The 12,542-nt window shown below is 45.9% G+C and overlaps 1 protein-coding gene across 5 annotated transcripts in view; it reads left to right on the forward strand.

Annotated features, from left to right (window-relative positions):
* The window catches only part of AKR1A1 (aldo-keto reductase family 1 member A1), a 31,994-nt gene extending 24,756 nt beyond the window's left edge, over positions 1 to 7,238 (forward strand). For all 5 annotated transcript variants that reach the window (XM_088455622.1, XM_088455623.1, XM_088455624.1 and 2 more), the window contains exons 7-9: positions 1,370 to 1,442; positions 2,750 to 2,836; positions 7,054 to 7,238. In XM_088455622.1, coding sequence (XP_088311748.1) covers positions 1,370 to 1,442; positions 2,750 to 2,836; positions 7,054 to 7,119 — 226 coding nt within the window. In that variant the 3' untranslated portion in view covers positions 7,120 to 7,238. The remainder of the gene's footprint in view (positions 1 to 1,369; positions 1,443 to 2,749; positions 2,837 to 7,053) is intronic.
* The last annotated feature ends 5,304 nt before the right edge of the window (positions 7,239 to 12,542 follow it).

Here is a 12,542-nt window from a genome sequence, read left to right on the forward strand (position 1 = left end):
AGGTCTCCACCCTAGAGTCTTTCAAAAATAGACTCAAGTCTCATCTGTTAACCCACGCATTTCTCTAATGTCCATTGTTAAGCTTGTTTTGTGTTTTATGCTGTAAAGGCAAATGTAAAGCACTTTGAGTCCTTTAGGAGAAAAGTACTATATAAATAACATTATTATTATTAATAATAATAAAAAAATATATGCCTAGGGGGTCTTTTGCACCCCCTTTCGTCCCGTGTCTATAGGCCCTCATTGTAAAAGCACCGTCCCGACTCTTCCAGTGGTAAAAGATCCCCATTAATGGTAACATATCCCAGTGACCGAGCCTCCACCCCTAGTGTCAATGGGCCCTCACTGTATTCGTGCCCCCCCTCCCAATGTGTCACTGTATTTTCAAAGAAAACCTTTTTTCCCGGGCATAACCCACCAGGCTATCACCCTCCCCGTACAAAAAAGATGTCCCCCGACTGATCATCGGTCCCCACTGCTGCAGATGATCAGCATATTAATGCTAGGAGGAGAACTACCTCACCCCCCACCCCCTCCCTCGCACTTTTGATTTCGGCGCATACATAGCAGATTGATGTCAGCAGTCACAGAACGCTACATCACTGCTGGGGAGAGGCTGGATCCGGAGGAGGAAATCACATGTGCAGAATGGATTTCCTCATTACCAGCCCCGGCAACGCAACAGACAGTGGGCCTGATTCAGACCCGGTCGCAAGCGCTGAACGCTCTCAACCGGGTCGATGTTTGCCCACTGGGCATGCGCACGACAGACCGGGCACTCCGTCGCTCCGGGTCTCGCCGCAAAAGGGGACGAGCTGTCGATGGTGATTGACAGCTCGCCCCGTTTGGGAGGCGTGGCCAGGGGGTGGCTTCACAAATGGAGGCGTTCCCAAGCGAATGCCTACCGTTTGTGGGCGGCCCCACTGACATCACCAGTGATGTCAGTGGGAGAGCTTCCGGCTCTATTAGAGCCAGAAGCTCTCTGGGGCTTGCGGCCATGAGACCCTACCACAAGGGTCTCGTCGCAAGCCTGATTGTCGCGATGGTCTTGACCATCACGACCATCATCCTGCCCGCTCGATATAGCTGTGGGTGGTTACCCACAGCTATGCGAGCGGCCAGGAGGCCGCTCCAAAAAAACCCAAAACGCCCTGATTCAGAGCGAGCGCTCTTTCAGAGCGTCCGGCTCTGAATCAGGCCCAGTATCCCATACGACTGTGCCAGGTAAGAGGTAAAGTCCGGACTGTTGAGAGGATTTATTTGTAGATAATAGATTTTAGGAAGGTTTGACCTTTTGTTTCAGCAGAAATCTTCATTACATACAAAGTTACCTTTAGTATCCACTGAACATTTCCCTGTAATTTACCAGGTGGCAGGTGCAGCGTAAGGTCGTCGTCATCCCAAAAAGTGTCACCCCTTCTCGGATTCTGCAGAATCTTCAGGTACTTGTCTATGATGTACAACATGGAGCCATCCTCAGCATTGACAAATATAATAGTTCTATCTATATTCATGTGTATGAACTGTGGCCCTGATTCAGACCCATTCACTATATGCGTGCCCTCGCAAGCGGTCCGATGTTCTGCGTACGCACATGCGCACGCTTCGTTCTGCACGTGCGTGAACTACACACTGCGATGGCATACCGCTCGCTCTCCCAGCAAAGACAGCCCAGGGTAATGAGTGACAGGAGAGGCCGTTTGTGGGTGGTTACAGGGGCAGAACACTAATAACGGGGGGTTGGAGATGCGAACGCAGGCGTGCCTGAGTGTTTCAACGCCGTTTTACAGGCGTGCATAATTAACAGGCAGCGTCATAATACATGTCACTTGCCATTTTTTTACACTGATTTCCTCGCAATGCTTGCCGTAGGGTAAAGCTTCCTCAAGCACTGCGTTCACATCCGATGGTGATCGATGTACCAATGTTTTAATACACTTCCTGGAGATGACGTGGTGCTGGTGGGCGGCTCTGCCTGTACGATTGGGCGTACGCATACACAAAGTGGCCGCTCGCTAAGACATGGTGGGCGTGCTTATGCCTTGGCGAGCGTTCGCTTCCCATGGCGTCACTTTGACAAACTTGCATACGCATCTAGCGAGCGTACGCAGATAGCGACCGGGTCTGAATCAGGCCCAGTGTCCTTTACCTTGTACAGTACAGTAACCTGGGTTACTGGGTTTATGCTTTAGAAGTTTTCTGTAGTGAATAAAAATGAAATAATTTCAGAAATGTCTCCTGCTTGGGGCCTGTGCGCACTGAGTATCTGTGTGCCAAATGTAATAGCCCTCCATTTGTGGGAGATGGTGCAATGCTGGCGAGATAGTCTGTGGGTTTAAAGCGGCAATTGGTCTAAAGGCAAAACCAGGGTTTTTTTTGCCTTTTAAACTAATTGCTGCTTTAAATCTAGTGACTATCTCACTGGAATCGGGACGTCTCCCGTAAATCACTAGCTATTACATTAGTCCCTCCATATTCAACAGCCCCGTTGTCATAATGTCCTGTAACTCCCATATAAAAAAATAGACATTATCCGGTGCAGTGACTGAGATTATATGTTGATTATGTCTAGTCAGCTGGGCAGATGACCCAATAGGTCCTGTTCTATTCGGTACCAAGGAACCGAGATGACGTTCGTTATATGCTTATTATATACTACTTTGGTCACATTTATCCTAAAGTGATTACTGCTTTAGTAACATAAGCAGCATTTGGGAATTAAACATAACTCTCTGCTTTAATTGGACAGGTGTTTGATTTCTGCCTAACCGAGGAGGAAATGAAACAAATTGGAGCCCTTAACAAGAACTGGAGATACATTATTCCGCTAGTCACGGTAATATTCTATATAGGATACAGGACCCCTATACTGTAAATGATAAGGATGTTGGAGGTCATATAAAGGCATATCTGGCCATTGACTTCTATACAAGCTGCAGGAATCCCACGTGACTTCTACTTTCTTTGATAAGTTACATTAGAGGGGTGTGATTGTTACCCCCTATAATGCCCGTTTTCCTAATGACCTCTGACCTGATGACATCAGAGCTCACTGATTCTTCAGATGTTGTTTAAAGGACTTTATAAATATTTGATAAAGGAAGATTTCGTTTACATGGAGCTAAACCAACAAAAAATGTGCAATGCAAAATATGTTACACGTAAAGCGTCAGTGGGGAAAAAAGTGTTTACTTTGGGGGTATATGTTGTAGCCTGCGAGTTGCAGGCAGCGATGCAGACACTAGATTTAAAGCAGCACATGTTTAAAAGGCAAAGTCAACCCGCCTTTTAATCTAGCTGTTAAATTGCCAACATCTCGCAACTGCCTGGAATCGCAGACTATTACATGTACCCCAAAGTATGCTTCTTTTTAGACTTCAGAAACAGATATTCCAGCGATCCTACACCTCCCTCCAATAATAGTTAGCAGCCAATCTCCTTGGACCAGTTGTATCTTGTAATATTGGGCAATAATTTTATATAAGACCACAAGTTCATTTTTATTTTATCTTAAAAAAAATAAATAGAAAAAAAACATAAGCTAAAATGTGTACATCAAGGGGTCAGTCCAATTAGGGGTGATGTTCTCACCCCTGGGAGAAAGAGCTGCTCTATGCCGCACTTATGGTACCTTCGGATTCGCACACTTCTGTTTTCTGCCCCGTAGGGCTGCGAGCAATAGTTTGAGAGGCCGGGGTGAGATTGGGCCGCGATGGTGGGGGTTGCCGTGCAGTTGCCTGCGTTTCTATGCCATTCCAATGGTAATTCGCCCCCTGCTGTGCTAAAATGGAAAACTTGTGGTTTATATAATACACTGCTGGTCAAACTTCTCTCATTTCATATCCATCCATCTGTACAAGGGGCTTACTGTCAAATCCAAAAACACACCAAGGTCATTGAGGATAAAAACTTAAAGACAATAGACGATATGCAGACGATATGTCGTCCGATCCGATGGATCAGACGACATATCGTCCAGTGTGTACAGACTGTCACTGACGATGCGCTCCCGATCTCGGACCTGCATACAGTAACTGCAGCTGCCGGGAGCCACACAGAGACCATCCGATATATGTTGGCCCCTGCCGCATCCAACTGCATGGGATCGTCCGTCGCATTGTCAGATTGAGCTGCATGTAGGGCCGACCTGATGACGCAGCATGTAGGGCAAATCATTCAAAATATCGTTAAGTGTGTATCCAGCTTTAGTTTTACACAGACACAGTGAGATGCTCTGAAGTAAGGTGCGGTAAGTAGTGACAGGAGAACCTAGAGATTGTTCTTGCATCCAAGCAGCAGTCTATAAATGTTAGTGCAGCACGAGACGCTATTCAAGTTTATGAATACTGATAAAATAAGGAGATATAGGTACAGCCCAGCAGAGTTCTATGTGCACCACCGAAAGATGACTCCTCAGATAAAAGACTAAATATTTATACTGCAGTATAATTTAGAGTGTTTTAAAGTTACCTTAAGGCATTTATTGTGCTTATTTAGAGATAACATAACCTGTATTGTTATAATATTAAATATAAGGCGTGGTTATAAATGAACTGTGTAGTGAATAGCCACATGGAAGCGGAATCTATAGAGCGTTTATGAATAACATTTGTGAACTATGGGCCTGCTTCAGGTTGGTTCGCGAGGCTGCGTTCGCACGCAGCCAGCCGATGTTTGCATTCCGCACATGCATATAAGACGCAGTGCGCGAACTGGCCACTGCGATCGGTTTTCGCTGACTTGTGAATGAATGTCATGGGAAGTGGGCGGCTTTATACAGTGATGGGCGTCTTGGTATAGAGCTGCGGTTGCCGTGCGACTGCATTCATTAGCATATTTTCGCACCGAGCGGGGTGCGTGCGAACGCAGCCTTCCGAACCAACCTGAATCAGGCCCTATATCCAGAACTTGATTGTATGTACTTTTATTGTCTTGTCAAATAAGTGTTACCTTTATTGATTATCTGTGGTGTGATGGAGAGGCGACCTTGCAGGAGCCGACGTGTAAAGGTGCCTATCCACTGGAGGATTAAAATGAGTGATTGAACGATAATGATATCGTTCGATAATCGTTTGCAGATTGTTTAAAAAATTGGTCTTTTAGACATCTATCATCGTGCAAACATGCTGGTCAACCTGACGATAACGTGAGGTTCAGCATGTTTGCAGATGATTGATGACCGACTACTCGTTCAGTGTAGGTTCATCACAGACTGACACACGACTGCACGATTGCAATGTCGTAATCGTGCAGTCTTATGCCTGTCTTCTAGTGTATAGGCACCTTAAGTCTATGTTCAAGTGTCAGTAGGTGTATATGTAATGTCTTTTACTTATCACAGAGTTACATTAAGGGAGCTACTAATGTGACCAGTGGGTTTCCCAAGTAGGCCCATTACCACATACCAATACTTGGGTGGAGGCTCTGATATAAAAAGGGTACACAACTTAATGGGAGGTTAAGGGTGGGTGCATTTTAGACACCAAGGTAATTGGTAACTTAGGGGTATATTTACTAAAGTGTGGGTCTATATAGATGTAGTTGTTGCCCATAGCAACCATTCAGATTCTACTTATCATGTATCTAGCACATTCTAGAATATAATAGCCAGAATCTGATTGGAATCATAATCCGCATATCACTCTAGGTATTCTATAGTAGGCACAGGCTATTAGTGTCTCAGTCCCTCCTCCTGCCGGGGATCAAGCTCAAATGCCCACGACTTTTGTCAGACATACTCCAGAGCAGAGGCTATTGGAATTAGAGGACATAATCCTTGTTCCACAAAGGGACCATCACACCAGATAAGTGTTCACCCCCTCACAATGTTATCCCCTTAGTGGAGTTTGAGTTCATTTGGTGCTCCGCAGTAACCAGTGCTACCAGTTTACAGTCACCTACAGCACATAGCCCCATTACCTATAATGGTAGTGACCAGTGTCGTCAGTAGCATCATGCAGAGCACGATAAAAACCTGAAGGATAGTGTAGCATTGGAAACTAGTTGGGAGAGAGATGGTGTAGATACAACAGTAAGGAGGACCCTGCTCTTGAGAGCTTACATCCTAAAAGGGGGGTTGGAGCTGAAACTCAAGGTGATGACATGGATAGGGGAAGTAAGGGAGGGAGGGGGGCAGGTGGGAAGGGGGTAGATGGTGGAATGGGAGACTTTGATGAACAGATGAGTTTCTGGTGAGCGTTAGAAGCATTGCAAGCTGGTGGACTTCCGGTGGGCGGAGCATCGCAGTTCTATTTTGGTCTGCGGCTAAGGACCTTATGCCAGGTCACGTAATCACCTACATGTCACATAGAAATAAAGAACAAAGAGAGAACATTCAAAAACTTAATCAAAGTCTTAGCGAAGAATATAATAAATACTTGAATGATCCGTCAGAGACACAGAAGGATTCTTATATACAACACAAAAATCTCATGGAAACTTTACTCTCTAACGAAGCTCATATGAAAGTATCTTACACTAAAAATAGATCTTTTAGATGGGGCGGGATGGCGGGTAAACTATTATCGTATATACGGTTCGCCAACAATCTAAAAGGAAATTTATCTCCAAATTGATAATCCCAGGTGGTGTTATCACATCACAATCTGACATAGCAAATAGCTTTCATTCCTTCTTTTCAGAATTATATCTCGCTAATTCTGACTCTCCCCAACCAGCTTCATCTTTACTTGCGGAGGCACAACTACCTAAACAAACAATGTCGCAATGGGAGATATTAGAATCGGATGTGACGGCCGCAGAGGTCCGGCGCACCATCCGTTCACTCAAACTTAATAAAGCTCCGATGATCTTGTATACTTGCACATTAGTACGGATGTGAAAAGAGGGTAAGGGGGCGGCATTATGTAGTGCTGGGCGTCTGCATCTTGTGCTGTGACGGCAGTGCCAATGCATTCATTAGCATATTTCACAGCGGCCATGTGCATGCGAACGCAGCATTGCAATCCAACCTGAATCATGCCCTTAGTTGGATCTATAGCAAATAATACGTATTACAAATTCTGACTATTTCATTTGTTTATCTGTTTACAGGTTGATGGAAAGTCTGTTGTTAGGGATGCTGGCCACCCCATGTATCCATTTAACGATCCATACTGATTGGGGTTATTCCAAAGCTGAATGCTCATAAGATACCACGTCTGATCTCTTCTACGGTGCCTTCATTTTCTTATACAGCCTTCCCCTGCTCCTAGATGTAATTACCCATCCCCTGCTCCTAGATGTAATTACCCATCCCCTGCTCCTAGATGTAATTACCCATCCCCTGCTCCTAGATGCATTTATCCTTCCCCTGCTCCTAGATGCACTTATCCTTCCCCTGCTCCTAGATGCATTTATCCTTCCCCTGCTCCTAGATGTAATTACCCATCCCCTGCTCCTAGATGCATTTATCCTTCCCCTGCTCCTAGATGCACTTATCCTTCCCCTGCTCCTAGATGCACTTATCCTTCCCCTGCTCCTAGATGTAATTACCCATCCCCTGCTCCTAGATGCATTTATCCTTCCCCTGCTCCTAGATGCACTTATCCTTCCCCTGCTCCTAGATGCATTTATCCTTCCCCTGCTCCTAGATGCACTTATCCTTCCCCTGCTCCTAGATGCAATTATCCTTCCCCTACTCCTAGATGCATTTATCCTTCCCCTGCTCCTAGATGCATTTATCCTTCCCCTGCTCCTAGATGCACTTATCCTTCCCCTGCTCCTAGATGCACTTATCCTTCCCCTGCTCCTAGATGCATTTATCCTTCCCCTGCTCCTAGATGCACTTATCCTTCCCCTGCTCCTAGATGCATTTATCCTTCCCCTGCTCCTAGATGTAATTACCCATCCCCTGCTCCTAGATGCATTTATCCTTCCCCTGCTCCTAGATGTAATTACCCATCCCCTGCTCCTAGATGCATTTATCCTTCCCCTGCTCCTAGATGTAATTACCCATCCCCTGCTCCTACATGCATTTATCCTTCCCCTGCTCCTACATGCATTTATCCTTCCCCTGCTCCTAGATGCATTTATCCTTCCCCTGCTCCTAGATGCATTTATCCTTCCCCTGTTCCTAGATGCATTTATCCTTCCCCTGCTCCTATATGCATTTATCCTTCCCCTGCTCCTAGATGTAATTACCCATCCCCTGCTCCTAGATGCATTTATCCTTCCCCTGCTCCTAGATGCATTTATCCTTCCCCTGCTCCTAGATGCATTTATCCTTCCCCTGCTCCTACATGCATTTATCCTTCCCCTGCTCCTACATGCATTTATCCTTCCCCTGCTCCTAGATGCATTTATCCTTCCCCTGCTCCTAGATGCATTTATCCTTCCCCTGCTCCTAGATGCATTTATCCTTCCCCTGCTCCTAGATGCACTTATCCTTCCCCTGCTCCTAGATGCACTTATCCTTCCCCTGCTCCTAGATGCACTTATCCTTCCCCTGCTCCTAGATGCATTTATCCTTTCCCTGCTCCTACATGCATTTATCCTTCCCCTGCTCCTACATGCATTTATCCTTCCCCTGTTCCCAGATGCATTTATCCTTCCCCTGCTCCCAGATGCATTTATCCTTCCCCTGCTCCCAGATGCATTTATCCTTCCCCTGCTCCCAGATGCATTTATCCTTCCCCTGCTCCTAGATGCATTTATCCTTTCCCTGCTCCCAGATGCACTTATCCTCCCTGCTCCTAGATACATCTATCCTTCCCCTGCTCCTAGATGCATTTATCCTTCCCCTGCTCCTAGATGCACTTATCCTTCCCCTGCTCCTAGATGCACTTATCCTTCCCCTGCTCCTAGATGCATTTATCCTTCCCCTGCTCCTAGATGCATTTATCCTTCCCCTGCTCCTACATGCATTTATCCTTCCCCTGTTCCCAGATGCATTTATCCTTCCCCTGCTCCCAGATGCATTTATCCTTCCCCTGCTCCCAGATGCATTTATCCTTCCCCTGCTCCCAGATGCATTTATCCTTCCCCTGCTCCCAGATGCATTTATCCTTCCCCTGCTCCCAGATGCATTTATCCTTCCCCTGTTCCCAGATGCATTTATCCTTCCCCTGCTCCCAGATGCATTTATCCTTCCCCTGCTCCTAGATGCATTTATCCTTCCCCTGCTCCTAGATGCATTTATCCTTCCCCTGCTCCCAGATGCATTTATCCTCCCTGCTCCTAGATGCATTTATCCTTCCCCTGCTCCTACATGCATTTATCCTTCCCCTGCTCCTAGATGCATTTATCCTTCCCCTGCTCCTACATGCATTTATCCTTCCCCTGCTCCTACATGCATTTATCCTTCCCCTGTTCCCAGATGCATTTATCCTTCCCCTGCTCCCAGATGCACTTATCCTCCCTGCTCCTAGATGCACTTATCCTTCCCCTGCTCCTAGATGCACTTATCCTTCCCCTGCTCCTAGATGCACTTATCCTCCCCCTGCTCCTAGATGCATTTATCCTCCCCCTGCTCCTAGATGCATTTATCCTTCCCCTGCTCCTAGATGCATTTATCCTTCCCCTGCTCCTAGATGCACTTATCCTTCCCCTGCTCCTAGATGCATTTATCCTCCCCCTGCTCCTAGATGCATTTATCCTTCCCCTGCTCCTAGATGCATTTATCCTTCCCCTGCTCCTAGATGCATTTATCCTTCCCCTGTTCCTAGATGCATCTATCCTTCCCCTGCTCCTAGATGCACTTATCCTTCCCCTGCTCCTAGATGCATTTATCCTCCCCCTGCTCCTAGATGCACTTATCCTCCCCCTGCTCCTAGATGCACTTATCCGTCCCCTGCTCCCAGATGCATTTATCCTTCCCATGCTCCTAGATGCATCTATCCTTCCCCTGCTCCTAGATGCATCTATCCTTCCCCTGCTCCTAGATGCATTTATCCTTCCCCTGCTCCTAGATGCACTTATCCTTCCCCTGCTCCTAGATGCATTTATCCTTCCCCTGTTCCTAGATGCACTTATCCTTCCCCTGCTCCTAGATGCATTTATCCTTCCCCTGCTCCTAGATGCACTTATCCTTCCCCTGTTCTTAGATGCACTTACCCTTCCCCTGCTCCTAGATGCATTTATCCTTCCCCTGCTCCTAGATGCACTTATCCTCCCCCTGCTCCTAGATGCATTTATCCTCCCCCTGCTCCTAGATGCATTTATCCTTCCCCTGCTCCTAGATGCATTTATCCTTCCCCTGCTCCTAGATGCATCTATCCTTCCCCTGCTCCTAGATGCATTTATTCTTTATGCATCTATCCTTCCCCCGGTCCTAGATGTAATTACCCTTCCCCCTGTCCTAGATGCATTTACCCTTCCCCCGGGTCCTATATGCATGTGCTCCTTTTATTCTTTGTGTAACTTTTTCAGATCTGTATCTCATAATTAGGAGGTCCAGGACCCGGTTTCCCGACTATGCAATAAATGTTACATTTTCAAAGTACTTTTGTGGCTTCATTTCTTTCATAAATGAAAAAGAGACATTAAAATGGCAAATAAGGATTTTATTTAACACCATCCCTTTCTGTGAGCAGTTACATGCACAAGAGTCCACCTAATACATACACAATTATGCCTACACTTTCTGGTTACAGCTTAGAACAGCTCCTCCAGGGTTCTGTCTGTTATTATACAATAATGAGGTATGAACAAAGGGATGCACTTAGGAGCTCATTCAGACCCGCTCGCTATGCTGCGCTCGCTCGCAGCCGTAAGGACGGCCAGTATGCAAGTGCCGCGATCGCTCACTAAGACATCAGGACGCCCCTTATGTCTTAAGTTGCGATCGCCAGGTGAAGTTAGACGCCCACTAGCCTGGACAAAAGACGGCCACTTTCAGACGTCATATCAAGGAAGTGTATGAGAACATTGGTACCATCAGGCGTCATTGAACCAGCACGCAGTGCTTGAGGTAGACCCCAGCTTACCGCAAGCACTGCGAGTGCTGCTGTCTTTATTTTACTCGTATGACGTTTATGCTGACGCTGCGTCTTAATTATGCACGCCCTTATAACGGTGTAAAAACGCACTGACACGCCTGCGTTCGCACATTCACACTCCCATTTCCTTTGTCCTTCCCGTCATCACCCACAAACGGCCCGTTCTATCACTCAAACTAGCGGGCTGGCAGTATGCTGAGAGCCATAGTCAGTTTGCAGCAATCGGCCGGCTACAAGCGACGCAGCCCAGCGAGCGGGTCTGACTCGCCCCCTTAGTGCAAGGGCTCATATACTGTATGTGTGCAACAGCATTCGTGTCATCTGAACACACAGGATTACTTCATTCCTCCTAGGTTCTCACCAATGGTAAGTCTTTATGAAGCTTCACGTTCATATTATGATAATAATTTTATTTATATAGCACTTTTCTCCATCAGGACTCAGTCGCTTTACAACAGCAAAACAATTTCAGGGGTTTAGTATTTCAGAGAGAAGAAAGCAAACCCAAAACAGTCAATATAATGGGTATGATGGACATAATGCAGGGTTGGTGGAGGCATTTTGGTTAATAACTTCCCCAAGTTATATATCCCACTCATGAAGGGTACCGGGCGAGGCAGCCATTTTAGGTGCGCTACATAGGTTACCCTGGGTGGAATAGATAACACTTAGGAAAGTTAACATGAAATGGTGGGGAAGTTGCAGCGTACCAAATCTAAGAGCAGGGACCATACATAGCCAGCAGATCCAAGTATATTTCATCCCACCCACAGGCGTACCAGGTGAGGCAGCCATCTTAGACGCAGCACGAAGGTTACAGTGTGTGAAATATCATACAAGGAACAAATACAGGTCACTGAAACATGTGTGGTGTGATATGCACAGCATTAATAGATCCACAAATTGATCAGCCTGCCAATGTCAGCACTATTTGAGGCAGTAATTGTCGGGGTACTGGGGTGTCCCAGCACCTTTATCAACCACCTTCAATGTTCTTTGAGGATCTGAAAACGAAGACAACAGAATGGCAGTCGCCTGGAGAGCAGAAAAGGCACTTACCACAAGTGTGAGTTTTAAGTTGCACTGAACTGCTTCTAAGGGCTCGTTCAGAAATCAACTATATTTATTGAAAACATAAAAGGGGTATGATACACATTTTAGCCAATCGCATTACGACTTCATTTTATTTCTTCAACGGACACAGTACATTTTTTGCAATGTGATGCGTGTACCCAGGTGCCTCTTCCTTCCAGTTTCACAGCTGTAGGCGTGGCCAACAGTACTTGATAAGGACCATCATATCTGGGTTCCAAAGTTTTTCGTACATGTCTTTTCAAATATACAAAGTCTCCAGGATGTAAAATATGAGCTCCTGCAAGAGACTCTGGATCTGGAAGTGAAGAAAAAACCTGAACATGCATTTTAGTTAGAATCTGTGATAAAACACACATGTAATCAGTTAAATTACTATGATTATATTGCTGAGAAAAATAACATCCTGTTTTAGGTGGAGTCCCAAACAAAATTTCAAATGGTGACAACTTATGAGACCTAATTGGTAATGCTAATGGTAGACATTCTAACCAGTTTTTCCCTGTTTCTTTC

The sequence above is a fragment of the Taudactylus pleione genome, unplaced genomic scaffold, assembly GCF_031769625.1.
Source record: "Taudactylus pleione unplaced genomic scaffold, aTauple2 ptg000662l, whole genome shotgun sequence".
NCBI lineage: Eukaryota > Metazoa > Chordata > Amphibia > Anura > Myobatrachidae > Taudactylus > Taudactylus pleione.